The 19741-nt window shown below is 42.4% G+C and overlaps 1 protein-coding gene across 1 annotated transcript in view; it reads right to left on the reverse strand.

Annotated features, from left to right (window-relative positions):
• LOC126416789 (ninein-like protein) overlaps nt 1-19741 on the reverse strand; it is a 145112-nt gene that overhangs the window by 68912 nt on the left and 56459 nt on the right. The window contains exons 11-12 of the mRNA XM_050084656.1: nt 4316-4557; nt 2301-2401 (exon numbers count right to left, since the gene is read on the reverse strand). Of these exons, the coding sequence (XP_049940613.1) occupies nt 2301-2401; nt 4316-4557 (343 nt within the window). The remainder of the gene's footprint in view (nt 1-2300; nt 2402-4315; nt 4558-19741) is intronic.

Consider the following 19741-nt stretch of genomic DNA (forward strand, 5'->3'; position numbering starts at 1 on the left):
GACGGCCTTGGGAGAGCCAGTCCTGACAAAACTCTACCATCCGGTGAGCAAGATGCATGAAACAGGCGAAATACCCTCAGACTTCAAGAAGAATATAATAATTCCAATCCCAAAGAAAGCAGGTGTTGACAGATGTGAAAATTACCGAACAATCAGTTTAATAAGCCACAGCTGCAAAATACTAACACGAATTCTTTACAGACGAATGGAAAAACTAGTAGAAGCCGACCTCGGGGAAGATCAGTTTGGATTCCGTAGAAATACTGGAACATGTGAGGCAATACTGACCTTACGACTTATCTTAGAAGAAAGATTAAGGAAAGGCAAACCTACGTTTCTAGCATTTGTAGACTTAGAGAAAGCTTTTGACAATGTTGACTGGAATACTCTCTTTCAAATTCTAAAGGTGGCAGGGGTAAAATACAGGGAGCGAAAGGCTATTTACAACTTGTACAGAAACCAAATGGCAGTTATAAGAGTTGAGGGACATGAAAGGGAAGCAGTGGTTGGGAAGGGAGTAAGACAGGGTTGTAGCCTCTCCCCGATGTTATTCAATCTCTATATTGAGCAAGCAGTAAAGGAAACAAAAGAAAAATTTGGAGTAGGTATTAAAATCCATGGAGAAGAAATAAAAACTTTGAGGTTCGCTGATGACATTGTAATTCTGTCAGAGACAGCAAAGGACTTGGAAGAGCAGTTGAATGGAATGGATGGTGTCTTGAAGGGAGGATATAAGATGAACATCAACAAAAGCAAAACGAGGATAATGGAATGTAGTAGAGTTAAGTCGGGTGATGCTGAGGGTATTAGATTAGGAAAAGAGACACTTAAAGTAGTAAAGGAGTTTTGCTATTTGGGGAGCAAAATAACTGATGATGGACGAAGTAGAGAGGATATAAAATGTAGACTGGCAATGGCAAGGAAAACGTTTCTGAAGAAGAGAAATTTGTTAACATCCAGTATAGATTTAAGTGTCATGAAGTTATTTCTGAAAATATTTGTATGGAGTGTAGCCATGTATGGAAGTGAAACATGGACGGTAAATAGTTTCGACAAGAAGAGAATAGAAGCTTTTGAAATGTGGTGCTACAGAAGAATGCTGAAGATTAGATGGGTAGATCACATAACTAATGAGGAAGTATTGAATAGGATTGAGGAGAAGAGAAGTTTGTGGCACAACTTGACCAGAAGAAGGGATCGGTTGGTAGGACATGTTCTGAGGCATCAAGGGATCACCAATTTAGTATTGGAGGGCAGCGTGGAGGGTAAAAATCATAGGGGGAGACCAAGAGATGAATACACTAAGCAGATTCAGAAGGATGTAGGTTGCAGTAGGTACTGGGAGATGAAGAAGCTTGCACTGGATAGAGTAGCATGGAGAGCTGCTTCAAACCAGTCTCAGGACTGAAGACCACAACAACAACAACAACAGACTTAGATTTGTTGGAAGGGTTCTTGGAAAGCTGTCCTTCTGTCAAGGAAACCACAGGTACGAGATTCGTCCATTTTTACAGCACTGCTCTAGCATTTGGAGTCCTTACCAAGTTGGGCATGACAGCAGCGCTGAACAAATTCAGAGATGCAATGCTAGAACTGCAACATGTTGGTATGGCCCATATTTAACAGCACTTGGAAAACTAATCTTTACTGGTGATTTTTTTTTAAGAACTGTGTCATACTGCTTTAGGAAACTGATGCCTGGACACTCCTATAAGTATGAATAGAACTGGAGAAGGCCAAACCACAAGGTTCCTTTGTTAAATGGAAATATTTGGTAGAGGGACACGAGGTAAATTTAGAGAAGTCTGTCGATAAATAGGGACCATGAGGATAAAACACAAAAGCTTTGGCCACATAAGGTACCTTTTTTATCTTACCTGATACACAAACAGAGTACAATAGTCATTGTTAGATTACCTTATAACACAAATATCATAACCAACATTATTCATTAATTTGTGATAATTACTGTTAAAAAGTGTAGAGTAGAATACTTAGTGCCCTACACTTTGCCTTTCACTGCACAACCAGGCTTAAACTTCTGCCATTTCTGTCATAGAAAATGTAACTTAGTTGTTCTATCTAGAAAAGAGCTAAGAAGTAGTGAATAAAATAGTGAATTTCAATGCTAGATCTTTATTGTGCTGATGAAGTTGTAAATATTATAATTACTACATATACAAATTTTGTGCTTCATGTTGCAGATTCACTTGTGTCAGTATCAACACCAGTGTATGATGAATATTAGCAGACAGGTATTCAGAAAATAGGGAAACAGGTAGCTCAAACTTTTGACTCACCCTATACAGTGCAGGATTTGAATCCAAAGACTCTGGTTCATCCACATCAATGTCAGCATCCACAATGCACTGACTCTTAGCAGAAGGATGTATCTGAAGGCCTGAAATTGTCAAGATATACGTGAAGTATATAATTTGTGTACAGAGAGGAAGTTTATTTTGGGGCACATTAATAACCACCAGAAAACTATGTAGGAACAGAATGTTCCACACATTCAATAGTGTGATCTTCATATGGAAGTAGCCTAACAAACATCATACCACACTTACAATTTATTTTTCATTCAGTTTCATCTGCGATTGCATATGCATCTAAAAAGAAAAGTACCTGCCTTATGTCATTGACTGTTACAAGATAGAACATATCTCACTGATGAATGTTACAACAGTATTAATAACTACTACAATTCAATAATAAACGACTGAAGGAAATATCAATTTCTGTGTGAATAAAATTATATGATCTAAAGCAACAAGGACCTATGAAAACTCTTGTCACAAGCAGAAACTATCTACAGTGAAGCACAATATTGGCACTGTTGAGGAATACATAGATATTTGAAGCTCAACAGTTTATGTGATATATCCCATACATCTAATTTTTTTAGCAACAAATATGCCTTTTTTAGAATTATTATTAATTACCCATAACAAAATGACAAAAATTTAAACAGCACGCAATCTGTTCACTTTCAATTTAACCTCTATTCGCCTTTGGAAAACAAAAATTTCCCACACCACCGCCTCTGTTTGTCAGCCTCTGGTGCACTGTCACATGCACCAATGAGCTTTCTTTAATTGTCTGAAGAGATGGCAGTCCAATGGGGCCAGATCTTCTGAAGTGTGTGGCTTCTCACCCACATTCTATGATCTAATCAATGGTATGCTCGCATGCTCACCTTGTTATTGTATGCCATCATCGTATAAAATCACTAGATGTTTTGGTGGGAGAATTTGATGAAAATACACTTCAAGTTTCTTAATGCTGCTGCTGTACTATGCAGAAATGAGTCTTTCCATTCACATTTCATTATCTTTTCCATTTGTGTTCACTTGTTTTCTCACTTGTTTTCACAATGTTCACTAAGAGTTCCTCTCTTATGATATAGAAATAATGCAACTCACTGGTGGCTATTTTCAATTAAAATCTTCTCCACTGTATGTCAGTTACATAACATGTGTAAGAGCACATTTCTGACACAGGAATGACGTCATATGGAAATTCGGGGCTGGCTGTGAGTCATGCGTGGATAGCCAAAGCAGATAAGGCAACTGCTTGTGTAAAGTGAGAAATCCAGGTTGGAGTCCCGGTCCAGCACAAATTTTCATTGTCATCATTTCCTTATAGAGCTGATGGTTGTTCATGTACTTTCCCCATATGTATTTATCCTGATCAGTCAACATTTATGATACGATACCTCCATGAAAAATCCTTTCAGTAGATTATTTTGTAAAAAGTCATAATGAAACCCCCTTAGTGGTGGAACACACAGCTACACACTTTGTCAGTTGTTATGCAGTGGTTGTATGAAAGATGTACTGGATGCCTGGTGCAGTCACTATATCACTGGGTTAGCTATTAAGCTTTAGAGTAGCCAATGGTATTCAGTGTGTAACTTCATTACAGCAATAAACTCAATGTCTATCTGTTTTGACATCCCCTTCAGTATTCTACAAGATATTCTTCAGCCTTTCACAAATTTGGATCAGTATTTGATTTCAGAATTGAATAATCATAGTCTATTAATGTCAGTCATTTTCTCAAATACTACAGTACGACTGCATGAAGTCGGAACATATTGATATTTTCAAAGACTATGTAAGAAGACCGAGCATCAAAACCAAAATCAAATGTGTTCCTTTATTACTGTGTTTTATGAGGTTAAAAATGTGAAATTACTTTCTGATCATCCCTTCAATAATATACTAACACTACCAGGGAGAAAAGATTTATTGCCTGACCACAGTATACATCTGACACGAATTTTGTAACCAGTAACTAACAAAAGCCTTACCCTGCATGTTCATGACATCATCCACAACATCAGTATGGTTGCTTACAACAGGCGTACAGCGCCGTACTTTTCCAAGGCGAGGACTATCATCCTCAGGGTTTTCTTCCTGAGGTATAATCAGAGCACTTTCTCCCCTTCTTTTAACTCCTCCACCCACTGCTGCCGACCCCACCTCATCAGTAACAGTTTCACTGTTGTTCTCTGTGCCAGCCTGGTGCTGTGGTGGTGGTGGTGGTGGTGACCTTAAATTAGTAATCAAGATACATTTTATTTCAATTACAATCACAGACTTTAAGAACTCAACATAGTGTATGCAGCAAATATTTTAACGAAATTAAAATCATTTAAATACAAAGTAATTAAAAAGTTTATGATTGTGGTTACTTGCTTTAGAATGTTTACTGTAAAATCTTGAAAACAGTACTGTCCAGCCACATAAATCTGTTTTTCTATTGTGTACTGTATTTGAATTTTATATTCACCACACATAAAGCATTAAAGTAATGATGTTCTTGTCAGTTCAGTACATATTCTGACTTCTCTTAGATGAGCCTGTTATTCATATGTGAAATCTAGATAAAACATTTTGCAATACACAACTTTCATACAAAGTAGGTCTGTTTGTTGGCACAAAAAACGCTTTCCTTTTGGGGTCTCTCCCAATCGGGAATACTGTGCACTTTGAGAAGACATCCTGGCTGACAAACTATGTACCATGGCTATAAAAACCAGACAAACTGTTTAATGACAAATATTCACCACATAACACATGTATCTCAAGTAGCAAATATTTTGCAATAAATGTGAATATAGATGCAAATTCTGCCTCAAAATGTGAAAACCTGAAATTACCTAATGGACACTATTTTATAGCGAATTGTATTCAGATGAACTGTTACTGGGCGATGCAGAGATGCTCTCTTTAAGTGGAAGAAGCTGCCTGATCCAGCTTGTGACTGCGGGGCTCCATACCAGACTGTTCACCACATTGTCAGTGAATGCAGGATTTGAGCCTATCACGGTGCCAAAGAGGACTTCCTGCTAGCAACTCCAGATGCAGTGCGCTGGACTGAAGGACTGGATATTCAGTTATAAAGATAAACTTAAGTTTCTTGTGTGTCAATATGTACATATCTATAAGTAATTTAATTTCATAATATGTCGGTATTAGCCATACGCTAAATAAAAAAAAATAAAAAATAAATAAATATCAGGAATAGTTTGGAATAACTTTACTTTCTGTACAGAAATGTTAAAAAGTAACTAATTTTCAGTTACTGGTATTGCACACCATCTAGCAAAGACCAATCTTCAAAATAAAAAGTGCATGAGCACAACGAAGTATCAGTGTGTTTGATACTCTGGTGCCGTGCCATGCCAATACGTGGGTGGGTGAATGGTCTGTATAAGACACACACTGTGTAATGCAATGTAGTACTCACCTGTGGGCCTAGTATCTGCCTGAAGAAAGAAATGGATATGTCTGCTTGCTCTTTTAAGTTCAAGATTTGGCATAATGGAGACATTTTAATGTTGTTGGTTTAGGTGGTGGGTCTCTTGAACTTTGGTTGCATCAAATGCCTGTAGATGTTGGGCCTGAACAATTTTTTTTCATATCTCACTTATGATACTGTTAACCTCAGTAAGCTTTGTGTTGTGTGTTGTTCATTGTTTTCTTTTCTTATTTTGAAATTAGTGAAGAGACTAATCTTGGTCCACCATGGGACTGGATTACGACCCTCATAACACCAGAAGGGATCGGTGATCTTTGTGACCACATGTTAGATCTGCTTTCACAGAAATACAGAACGCAAAGTAGTCATCTGCCCTTGTTTCCCTATACCGCTCCTCTCCCCTCTGACAGTCATAATTCCAGTTTGTTTACTGTCAGGGTTGACATCTTATATATAATGTACACACACACACACACACACACACACACACACACACACACACACACACACACACACACACACACACACACACACACTCTATAGCGACTCAAAAATAAAACCTGCCAATGTATTTTGACTACACCAAAATTCTTCCTCTAATGTACAAACAGAGTTATTTTCAGTTCTACTTGTCTGCTAAGTGACTCATTGGTTCTATCTGTAGTGTTGACAAGTATGAAGTATGGGGTGCATGGCTACAAATGCCTTCAAAGGCTGAAACCAATATTCTGACAACCACCTTTTAAATTTGAACATCTATCTAGTCTCTCTCTCTCTCTCTCTCTCTCTCTCTCTCTCTCTCTCTCTCACACACACACACACACACACACAAACAAACAAACAAACAAACAAATTGAATTTCAGCAAAAACAGATGTGAATTTTACCAAAAATAGATGCTACTTTTCAAGCCCTATATATAGTGTGTATGTGTTTCTTCAGGTATTCTAAAATCATTGTACAATGTTCCCAAAACTTGCTCATTCACCTTCCTCAAGAACTGCTTCTGAGCAAACTACATGAAGTACAGCACCATGTCTAAAAATTTCTTGATTAATAGATCTTGAAGACATCACCAAATTACACCTCTGAGAAAATTTACATCTCTATGCTCCCTCTTTTGAAAGTTATAACTTTTCAATATTATTAAAACAAACAACAGTAATTCACTAGCACTGTCTGTTTTGATTTATGTTGTCATGCATTGTACGTAAGTATGCACTATTATTTCAAAATAACTACACAGTGTACATTAACAACTAGTATAAAGAATCAAACCAACCTCAGAATAAGCTGAATAATACTGGAACAGCTGAAAATTTACTGCATATATTCATGATGGTTCGACAATTTTATGGGATTGTCGGTGCAGCTAAGTGTTAACTAATAATGTTATCGTGTTCAACCAACTCAACAAAAAGAGCACACAAAATATGAACACTCATGTAGCAGAAATGACAAACTTTTTAAATGTAAACAGAAGACAGAAAAAGATACTCTGGAAGCACTTGAGACTAGTTTTCTGTATTAGATTAGCACTAGTCAAGAGTTGTTCCTGTTTGCAAGCAAGTTCCAGCTCACTGTCACTTTCACGGAACGTCGCAAGGAATATCAAGAACAACTCAACTGCTAATGCCAAAAAACAGCACCTCTGGTGGCTGGTGCATCAGGTCTTTAACAGCTGTGGTGAACACAATACTACACAATTTACGCTGCAACATCAGCCCCATTGGTGGATGTGGAGAGTCATCTAAAAATCTTGCAGGGAAGTGCACTCAGCATCTACATCTACATCTACATCTACATTGATACTCCGCAAGCCACCCAACGGTGTGTGGCGGAGGGCACTTTACGTGCCACTGTCATTACCTCCCTTTCCTGTTCCAGTCGCGTATGGTTCGCGGGAAGAACGACTGTCTGAAAGCCTCCGTGCGCGCTCTAATCTCTCTAATTTTACATTCGTGATCTCCTCGGGAGGTATAAGTAGGGGGAAGCAATATATTCGATACCTCATCCAGAAACGCACCCGCTCGAAACCTGGACAGCAAGCTACACCGCGATGCAGAGCGCCTCTCTTGCAGAGTCTGCCACTTGAGTTTATTAAACATCTCCGTAACGCTATCACGGTTACCAAATAACCCGGTGACGAAACGCGCCGCTCTTCTTTGGATCTTTTCTATCTCCTCCGTCAACCCGACCTGGTACGGATCCCACACTGATGAGCAATACTCAAGTATAGGTCGAACGAGTGTTTTGTAAGCCACCTCCTTTGTTGATGGACTACATTTTCTAAGCACTCTCCCAATGAATCTCAACCTGGTACCCGCCTTACCAACAATTAATTTTATATGATCATTCCACTTCAAATCGTCCCGTACGCATACTCCCAGATATTTTACAGAAGTAACTGCTACCAGTGTTTGTTCCGCTATCATATAATCATACAATAAAGGATCCTTCTTTCTATGTATTCGCAATACATTACATTTGTCTATGTTAAGGGTCAGTTGCCACTCCCTGCACCAAGTGCCTATCCGCTGCAGATCTTCCTGTATTTCGCTACAATTTTCTAATGCAGCAACTTCTCTGTATACTACAGCATCATCCGCGAAAAGCCGCATGGAACTTCCGACACTATCTAATAAGTCATTTATATATATTGTGAAAAGCAATGGTCCCATAACACTCCCCTGTGGCACGCCAGAGATTACTTTAACGTCTGTAGACGTCTCTCCATTGATAACAACATGCTGTGTTCTGTTTGCTAAAAACTCTTCAATCCAGCCACACAACTGGTCTGATATTCCGTAGGCTCTTACTTTGCTTATCAGGTGACAGTGCGGAACTGTATCGAACGCCTTCCGGAAGTCAAGAAAAATAGCATCTACCTGGGAGCCTGAATCTAATATTTTCTGGGTCTCATGAACAAATAAGGCGAGTTGGGTCTCACACGATCGCTGTTTCCGGAATCCATGTTGATTCCTACATAGTAGATTCTGGGTTTCCAGAAATGACATGATACGCGAGCAAAAAACATGTTCTAAAATTCTACAAGAGATCGACGTAAGAGATATAGGTCTATAGTTTTGCGCATCTGCTCGACAACCCTTCTTGAAGACTGGGACTATCTGTGCTCTTTTCCAATCATTTGGAACCCTCAGTTCCTCTAGAGACTTGCGGTACACGGCTGTTAGAAGGGGGGCAAGTTCTTTCGCGTACTCTGTGTAGAATCGAATTGGTATCCCGTCAGGTCCAGTGGACTTTCCTCTATTGAGTGATTCCAGTTGCTTTTCTATTCCTTGGACACTTATTTCGATGTCAGCCATTTTTTCGTTTGTGCGAGGATTTAGAGAAGGAACTGCAGTGCGGTCTTCCTCTGTGAAACAGCTTTGGAAGAAGGTGTTTAGTATTTCAGCTTTACGCGTGTCATCCTCTGTTTCAATGCCATCATCATCCCGTAGTGTCTGGATATGCTGTTTCGAGCCACTTACTGATTTAACGTAAGACCAGAACTTCCTAGGATTTTCTGTCAAGTCGGTACATAGAATTTTACTTTCGAATTCAATGAACGCTTCACGCATAGCCCTCCTTACGCTAACTTTGACATCGTTTAGCTTCTGTTTGTCTGAGAGGTTTTGGCTGCGTTTAAACTTGGAGTGGAGCTCTCTTTGCTTTCGCAGTAGTTTCCTAACTTTGTTGTTGTACCACGGTGGGTTTTTCCCGTCCCTCACAGTTTTACTCGGCACGTACCTGTCTAAAACGCATTTTACGATTGCCTTGAACTTTTTCCATAAACACTCAACATTGTCAGTGTCGGAACAGAAATTTTCGTTTTGATCTGTTAGGTAGTCTGAAATCTGCCTTCTATTACTCTTGCTAAACAGATAAACCTTCCTCCCTTTTTTTATATTCCTATTAACTTCCATATTCAGGGATGCTGCAACGGCCTTATGATCACTGATTCCCTGTTCTGTACATACAGAGTCGAAAAGTTCGGGTCTGTTTGTTATCAGTAGGTCCAAGATGTTATCTCCACGAGTCGGTTCTCTGTTTAATTGCTCGAGGTAATTTTCGGATAGTGCACTCAGTATAATGTCACTCGATGCTCTGTCCCTACCACCCGTCCTAAACATCTGAGTGTCCCAGTCTATATCTGGTAAATTGAAATCTCCACCTAAGACTATAACATGCTGAGAAAATTTATGTGAAATGTATTCCAAATTTTCTCTCAGTTGTTCTGCCACTAATGCTGCTGAGTCGGGAGGTCGGTAAAAGGAGCCAATTATTAACCTAGTTCGGTTGTTTAGTGTAACCTCCACCCATAATAATTCACAGGAACTATCCACTTCTACTTCACTACTGGATAAACTACTACTAACAGCGACGAACACTCCACCACCGGTTGCATGCAATCTATCCTTTCTAAACACCGTCTGTACCTTTGTAAAAATTTCGGCAGAATTTATCTCTGGCTTAAGCCAGCTTTCTGTACCTATAACGATTTCAGCTTCGGTGCTTTCTATCAGCGCTTGAAGTTCCGGTACTTTACCAACGCAGCTTCGACAGTTGACAATTACAATACCGATTGCTGCTTGGTCCCCGCATGTCCTGACTTTGCCCCACACCCGTTGAGGCTGTTGCCCTTTCTGTACTTGCCCAAGGCCATCTAACCTAAAAAACCGCCCAGCCCACGCCACACAACCCCTGCTACCCGTGTAGCCGCTTGTTGCGTGTAGTGGACTCCTGACCTATCCAGCGGAACCCGAAACCCCACCATCCTATGGCGCAAGTCGAGGAATCTGCAGCCCACACGGTCGCAGAACCGTCTCAGCTTCTGATTCAGACCCTCCACTCGGCTCTGTACCAAAGGTCCGCAGTCAGTCCTGTCGACGATGCTGCAGATGGTGAGCTCTGCTTTCATCCCGCTAGCGAGACTGGCAGTCTTCACCAAATCAGATAGCCGCCGGAAGCCAGAGAGGATTTCCTCCGATCCATAGCGACACACATCATTGGTGCCGACATCCAGAGGGTGTTCAATGTTCAGGTAGTGAGTTTGCTTCAGATGGTTGCACTTGTGTTAGGGGCAGAGGCTGGTTTTGCGGTGTGAATGTTGGCAGTACTTCTGGGAACATGTATCCAGGTTTTGTTGGTTGGTTGGGTTGCGGTATAAAGCGACCACACTACAGGGTCATCAGTCCCTTTTTCCTGATACAAACAAGGCTCAAGGTAAAACAACAGCCAAATTAAGTTTTTTGAAAGTAAAAGGGGGGAAAGGAATGGGGAACCACACCGAAAGAGAAAACAAAAGAAATGAACAAAACAGGAAAAAGGTACACCACAAGGAAGGAAGGTATTAAAACCATAGAGCAGATGGTCTGGGCTGGCCAATCACAAGAATAAAAGAGGATGAGTCAGCCACTTTGAAACACACAAAAATGTCCACCCCAAAAAGACAAGGCGAGATGAACACATGTAGGGAAAAGACAAAAACCAAGACAAACAGATGCAAAGAAAGAGAGAGAGAGTTAAAATGGAGGGAGGGTGGACGCCTCTGAGAGAAGACCAGACTCCCACCCTGGTACGATAAAAAAAACCCTCATGAATACAACGTAAAACTAAATCTGCTGTTGAGGCACTGTCACCAAACACTGTCGGTAGCATGCTGGAAAGGTTAAAAATCTGCCACAGAGCGGTTAAAACTGAGCAGTCTAACAAGGTGTGGATGACAGTCATAAGGGAGCCACAGTGACACTGAGGTGAGTCCTCTTGACGGAGGAGGTGATCATGTGTTTGTCACGTATGGCCGATGTGAAGCTGCCAAAGGATAACAGATTCCCTGCGAGTGGTTTGCATGGAGGACTGCTACACAATTGTTGTCTCCTTGATAACATGGAACTTATTTCATGTACTCAAGGTGCGGCATTCAGTATCCCAGATCGCGAAAACTCTGCGGCAGAAGACCGATTGCGAATCGGTCTCCAGCAGGCCAACTTCCAGAGATGGTTTACTGGTGGCCTGTTTGGCCAGGCAGTGGTCAGTAAGTTCATTGCCCAGTATCCCGACGTGTCCTGGGGTCTAAATGAAGGTCACTGAAAGTCCACTGTCGCAGAGAGCATAAAGAGACTCCTGGATAGTCTTTACCAAAGGCTGTCTACGGAAGCACTGGTTGAGAGCTTGTAGGCTGCTTAAGGGGACACGCCCCTCAACGGGCTGCATTTTTAGCATTATCTTCACCCTCATAGTGCAACTGATCTATAAATCAGAGATAGCTCGAAATTATTACACACAATTAGGGTCATTAGTCAAAGCAATTCGCAAAAAATCATTGAGATATTATACTTTGGTACCGACAACAATATTTATAATAGTATAAAAAAAGGAACACTATTTCACTGCGGTACCATTTTCTTTGGAACCACTGACTGCACAGTTTGGAAAAAGAGTCAGAGTACAGATTCACATTAGTGTTTTATGCCTCCAGTTTCCTTCCCTGATGCTGATCTGTGAAAAACACAAGCAATTTATTTTATTACAACAAAAATATTTAAAAATGTAACTCAATTATCACATGTCATCATGTTATAATTTTTTCAGGAAATAGTAGGCAAGGGAGGTAGAGGAGGTCATTCTAAATATCTGTACCAATTTTTGTGAGTTTAACTTCAGTCATTAAGGAGAAAAATGTACCTGAATAACGAAAATTCGAGTTTTCAGTAAATTGCAAAAGAAGATTTACAGATTTATTAACTTACCACTATACTCGTTTAGAACATTCCAGCTGCATACTCCAGTTGTCCTGCAGTTTCCTTATCCTTCAGACTCACTCTCTCTCTTCATTCTTTTCTTTATCTTTTACTCCTTGGCAGCAGCTCCTACAGCTGTCTCTGCTTCGGCTACCCACCACTTATCAATAGCAGTTAGAGCTGAAGCCATATTCCTTTCCATCTGCTGGATGTTAAATTTCTTCATGACATTGATTCTTGAAATTGCACCATCATTGAATGCCGTTATTGCACCCAGTACACCAATTTTCAGCACTGTCATCCCAACAAATACAGTTTTGGGTAGTCTCTCCCATATACAGCTGTTGAAGCTTTCATTTGCATTCTAAGAGAGACCTTGCATACATTTCCTACGTAGAGTTTTATTTACCAGATTCCTATATATAGGCCTAATTGCATACGTTACAAGTGGTAAGAAATGCTTGTGGGTATATTGTATGCCTGTAGCATTGCTCAACCAGTACTTGCACCACGAATCTTCCCCTTTTGGACACAAACCATGCTGTGGAGTTTCATCTGTTGACACACTATGAAACCATGTTGCCCAAACAGCCTGTCTCATGTTCTCAAAATCTCCTACATTTCTCCTTATTGCTGGTCCATAATATTGAGTCAAAGAGTCAATTTCAATTTTTGTGAGATGACCTGGGTCCACTTATGTGTTTTCTGTCTGACAGTTTTTTTCCACTGAAGTCGTTACATAATTTTCTCAGCCGAGCTCACATTCTTTTTTGTACATGCCCAACACATTCAAGTTTTTCTATCAGAGTGTTCCCATACGGTCTGTCATTAACAACAGTAGTGTGTCCTTTACAGTCTCCATCCCAAAGGTAGCCTACATACCTCACACCACGGCTGACCTCTGATCTTCTAAAAATGTTTAGAACTCCTTTCATTTCCATGTTTCCACTTGGCCCATCACAGTTCTTTTCACAAACATGGGTGCCAATAAATTTACTAGAACAACCCTGGCAGAGCTTTGTTAGACATTCATAACCTAGTATCTTACCAGTTTCATTAAATGTGGTAGTTACAACCCCATTCAGAGAAGTATGACCTTTCTCCTGCCAAGATCCATAAAGTGCTGCTACAATGTCTGTATTCTCAGACAAGGCTACTGCTTCTTCTGTTGCTCTTTTCGTTGAATGTTCACTTACTCCACATAAAACATTATGTATTAATTTATTGTATCCGTCAAACCTCAGTGGAGGTGGAGGCAAATCCATCATTGCACAAAAAGTCCGGGCAGCTCTCCTTCCCCTTCCAATACAAAGCTGAATATTTACAATGTAATATCAACTCTCAGTTACTGGCAATGTCATAGGATCACTGTGCCTCTTACACGAGTTACAGGCAATCACTAACCAACTTGAAAGACTCTTCCTTGCTGAAACATCCTCAGAAATGTCAATACTATCTTCACAATCGCAGTACTAACATTTCACAGCACTCTTCAAAAGCCTTGACAGCATATTTAAGTTCACAATAACATTTCCGTTGTTATTGCTGTTCATAATACTACTAGGCTTGTCCTTATTACATTCACTGCCTGCAGACACAGTTTCCGTGGGCCACTTTTGAAGCAACTGATGCGTATTAGGCGGCTGTGTTTGGAACTGGTTGGCGCAAAACTTTCATTTGGGGCTAAATTTCTTTAATCTTGGCATTTATAGCACAGGAAACACACACATACACAAACACACACAAACAGAAACAAAATAGACATGCCTGTAGTTTGGTTTCGGAAGTCAGTGACTTCTAGAATACAACTGTGTTAACGATCCGTAACTAACGACGGAGAAAACAGAAGAATAAAATAATGCATCACGTATTCTGATGCATTTCAGACTGACAGATGGGCATGGCTCCTGTGCAACACTACGTTCAACCTCAATTTTAGGATGAACGGAAAATGATAATGCCCATAAACTATACATTTTTGAAATCAGCATGAAATGCTCTTTTCTATAGACCAAGAATTTTTTTTTCAAATTTTTGGTAATTTTCACGAGCATGTCCCCTTAAGGAGTCACTACAGATGATGATGGACTCACCAGAGCAGGTGCAGATATGCTCAAGAGCATGATAGATGGCACCAACTCTGCACTGAAAACACTGCAGCCATCTGGCAAGGAGCACTGTTCAGTATGGCCAACGGTGGACGAAAGCAAAGCCAACAAGACCGTCGACCATTGATCCAATTGTGTAGATTATTTCTTAGCCCTCAAATTCACTGAGAAGACATAGCAATTGCCGGCAGAGGGCCTCAGGTGGAACTGAGCCTTTGGGGATTTGCAATAGGTCCAGCCAAAGCTGTGGCCGAGTTATGGACCATGGAGGTGTACAGAAGTGGACCCCCAGGAAAGGTGCTAGCATTGAGTTCATTAGGAAGTGACCGGACACGAACAGCGAAGGGATTTCCAGTTCTGGGCTGCCGTTGCGGGAGATGGATCGCTGTGTTAGCAAAAAGGAGACGCTAATTTGGATGGTGAGGCAAACTATGATTGTGGGTGGTATAGTTTGCAAGCAATAGCTGCCACCACAGCTGCGATTGAGGAATGCCAGTTTCCACACACATGCTATTAATGGGGTTCGTTTGGAAGACTCCCGTCGTGAGACGAACTCCACAGTGGTGGATAGGGTCCAGCAAATGCAGTGCAGAGGGCAATGCTGAACCACACACAACGCCCCCATAATCAATATGGGACTGTACGAGGGCTTTGTACAGCTGCAGCAGTCTAGGACAATCCGCATCCCCATCGATGTGGCTCAGGCATCAAATAATATTAAGGTGTTGCCATCACTTGTCCTTAAGCTGACGAAGAGGGGAAGCCAAGTTAAGCGGGCATTGAAGACCAGTCCCAAAAAGTGGTAAGTCTCCATTACATCTAGAAGTTGGTCGTTGAGGTAAAGTTCTGGATGGGGCTGGATGGTACGACAATGACAGAAGTGCATTACACAAATTTTGGCAGCCGAAATCTGAAAGCTGTGACTGAGGGCCCATGATTGCGCCTTCTGTATAGCTCCCTGCAGCCAGTGTTCAGACGCAACAATAGAAGAGGAGCAGAAGGAAATACAAAAATCATCAGCATATAGGAGGAGAGATACTGATGATCCTACTGCTAATGTGAGACAATTGACAGCAACTGAAAAGAGTGGGACACTCTGCCCTGCGAGACCCCTTTCTCTTGCATATGGGGTGCACTGTGGGAAGCACCGATGCGAACTCTGAAAGTACTGAGTGACAAAAAGTTCCGTATAAAAATCAGGAGCAGGCCCCAGAACCCCCACTCATGCAGAGTAGTGAGGATGTGGTGTCACCAAGTGGTATCATAGGCCTTTTTCGGGTCGAAAAAGACATCAATAAGGTACTGTCGCTGGGAAAAGGCCAATCGAATGGCAGACTCCAGATGTACCAAGTTGTTGATGGTGGAGCATCTTTGGCGAAAACCACACTGGGATGGAGCCAGAAGGCCCCGAGATTCAAGGAGCCAACACAACGGACGGCACACCATATATTCAAGCAGCTTGTACAGAATGTTGGTGAGGCTGATAGGATAATAGCTATCAACATCTAGTGGGTTCTTCCTGGACTTTAGCACTGAAATGATGATACTTTCCCACTACTGCGATGGAAATCTGTCATCGCTCCACATTCGCTTGAAGACGGCAAAGTGGTGGCATTGGGTATCCGCTGACAGATGTTTCAGCATTTGCGAATGGATGTGGTCTAGGCCAGGGGTGTGTCAGGAGCACTATAAGGCTCAGGACAGCGTGGAGCAAAAGATAGGTGTTGTCATTCCATCCTCTGTTTGAGGAGATGAAAGGCGGGGTGGTAATTCTCTGATGCAGAGATGCGAGCATAAAGCTCAGCAAGACACACTGCAATTACGTCTCGATTGGCAGATACAGCTCCATTTGTGGAAATTTTGGATACACCTGTAGGGGTCTGATAGCTGTAAAGTCGGCGAAGCTTGGTCCACACATAGGAGAGGTAGGTTCATGTTTCAATGGTGGGAACAAAGCGTTCTCAACATTCCTGCTTCCTTCGTTTGATGAGGAGGCAAACCTGGGCACAGAGCCGTTTGAAGGCAATAAGGTTCTCCAGGGAGGGGTGGCGCTTATGATGTTGGAGGACCTGCCTGTGGTCCCTAATTGCCGCAGTGATTTCCAGCGACCACCAAGGCACTGACTTCTGTCGGGGGCAACTGGAGGAACAAGGGATTGACGATTCAGCTGTGGCAATAATGGTATTAGCAATGGTGTGAATTACCTCACTGATGGTGGCATACAATGGAGATTCAATGGTGATAGCAGAGGTGAAAGTGTCCCAGTTAGCCTTGGAAAGAGCCCACCTGGGCAAGCTTCTAGATGAAGGATGCTGGAGTAGGGACAGGAAGAGTGGAAAGTGCTCACTACCATACAAGTCATCATGTGCTCTCCAGGGAACAGATGGGAGAAGGCCAGGAATGCAAACCGAGAGATCAATGGCCAAATATGTGCCATGTGCTACACTGAAATGTGTGGGGCACCTGTATTTAGGAGGCAAAGGTCGAGTTGAGTTAGTAGGTCTTCAACATCTTTGCCATGGGCAGTGACCTTGGTTCCACTCCAGAAAGGGTTATGGGCATTAAAATCACCCATAAGGAGAAAAGTTGGAGGGAATTGCGAAATGGGTGCAGTCAAGAAATGGTGCAGTGCGTCACCATCTGGAGGGAGGTAGATGTTACAGATGATAATTTCCTGCCTTGTCCACAACCTGAGAGCCACAGCTTCTACATGTGTTTGAAGGGGCACAGGTTTGCTACAGACAGAGGGAAGGATGAAGATGCATGCTCCACCTGACGGTCTGTCACAGGCAGGACAGTTTTTGTAGTATAAGGTGTGAAAAATAACCTCCACAGTTCTACTGGAAAATTGACACTTTGTCATCTGGGATGGCATGAAGTGACAAAGGAGGTAAATTAGGCCTCAGCATCAACTGTCACCACTGGTTGAATGTTTTCATCCAGTACCATTGCATCCAAGGCATCGGTAACATCTAGATCCTCAGGAATGCCAGAATTTCCAACTTGTCCTTGAACGCAGAGCCATGGTGGAGTTTTGGTGTGAGGGGCACTGGATGCTCCCATTTCTTAGTGGACTACTTCTTTGAAGTTTTGGCCTCTCGCCACTCCTTAGGGGCTTGCTGGGAGTGCTTCTCAGAAGTAGCTTCAGGGACAGAGGGAGACTCTCAAGCCCTTTGACCAGCTGCCAGTGGCTCTCAAAGTAGAAGCCTGGGGAGCAACAGAAGAAGATGTGACCGCAGCCAACTGGAGGGGCAGGAAGATGGGCGGTCCTGAGGGCCCACTGGAGCTACATTAGATAATGGGCATAACGGCGCCATCGAAGGTGACGCCATCGTGGCAGCAGCTTAGGAAGAGAGCATTCCCGAACAGGGTTTAGCTTTTCATATTTGAGTTTAGCCCCAGGGTAAGGCAGCCTGCCCAGGGTTCTGTACTCCATAATTTTCCGCTCCTTTTGGAGTACCGGGCAGTCCAGCGGGGAGGGGGCGCGGTGCACTCTACAATTCACACAGATGGCAGGAGGCACACATGGAGTATTCGGATGCAACGAATGTCCAAAACCTCAACATGTGGCACTGGAATTGCACTGGAAGGACATGTGCCCAAATTTCCAGCACTTAAAGCACCACATAGGGTGAGGGACGTAAGGTTTGACGTCACATCAGTATACTATCACCATGACCTTTTCAGGTAACGAATCACCCTCAAAGGCCAAGACAAAGTCACCAGTAGCAAAAACAATTGTCTCTGGATTCCCCGTAAATGTGCCAGATGTAATGAACACCACACCATTCTAAATTGGCACGTAGCTCATTGTCGGACAACAACAAGAGGTGGCGATGAAAAATAATTCTCTGGATCACATTGAGGCTTTTATGGGGAGTGACCAAACAGGAAAATTACCCAACATGTCACAGACAAGTAACACCCAGGGCTGGGTTGGGGATGCCATCTGAATAAAAACCGACCCATTGCGCATTTTGGACAGTGTTGTCCCTTCCCCAAACTTATCCTCCAGGTGCTCAACAAAAAACAGAGGCTTCGTATCCAGAAAGGAGTACCAATCAGTTCTGCTGCACACTAAGTAAGGAGGCGAATATGGATCCTGTCAATCTGAACCCCTACGTCCCTACCAAGGTGTTGCTAGGGAGGAGAACAATTTAGGGTTATACCTGTCAGCATTGAAATCAACCTTTCCTTTCTTAGAGACTGCTGGGGCCATTCGGTCCCCAGCAAAACATAACTTGGTTCACTTCACTGCGAGTCATCTGCCCTGATGCCACCTACTCCGATCAGGGGTTCTCCCCATGGGCACCACCCAGCCACAGCAAAGGCCACCTGGCACAATGTCCTTTGGCGGGAGTCCTGATGCTCCAACAAGTCCGGCATCTACTTCTTGTCATATGTGAAGAGTTTAAAGCTCAGGCATCAGCAGTGTGATCCCTGTGCTGTCAGGGGGCTACCACCAAATGGGTACATGATGGCTCCACCACAATGGACTGTCTACTGTGCTGGATGTTGGGTGCCGAAAAATCCAATTTTGTCATGGGAGTGCATGAGGGCAGGAGACAATGGAAGAAGATGACATGCCCCAGAAGGTATCCTCACCCAAATACTTGAATTGCAGATGGGAATGCAAAGCCATGATAAGAAGAGGTGCACGAGATTGAATCTAATTGCACTATGGATAACTGGTCACCACGAAGGCGTCCTTCTCCAAATGTCCCGCACTTCTCCAGAATTTGGAAAGTGGGAGGTCAAACCATAAAACGAGACCTGAACTTGTAGTGCGAAAAGGTGGGAGACTCCTTTTAGTCACCTCTTATGACAGGCAGGAATAACTCGGGCCTATTGTAAGCCCCGGACTCACAGAGGGATGTATGCAGGTTTCACTCTGTCAGCTGAGAATGCAGGTACTCCTGTTTTGATGACTTGATATGGGCCTTTTCATGGGGGTTGTATTGATGGTTTGACACTGTCTACTTGTAACATGACATGTGTGCCTGTTTGCAAGTCACGATGCATGTAGGTAGGTGTTGTTCCATGCCACGAGGGTGAATGCATGCAAATATGTTCCCTAAGACATCAAATGAAGTCTGAGTGGTTGTGGTCAGGTAGCTGTACA

This window comes from Schistocerca serialis, chromosome 8 (assembly GCF_023864345.2).
Source record: "Schistocerca serialis cubense isolate TAMUIC-IGC-003099 chromosome 8, iqSchSeri2.2, whole genome shotgun sequence".
In the NCBI taxonomy this organism is placed as follows: Eukaryota; Metazoa; Arthropoda; class Insecta; order Orthoptera; family Acrididae; genus Schistocerca; species Schistocerca serialis.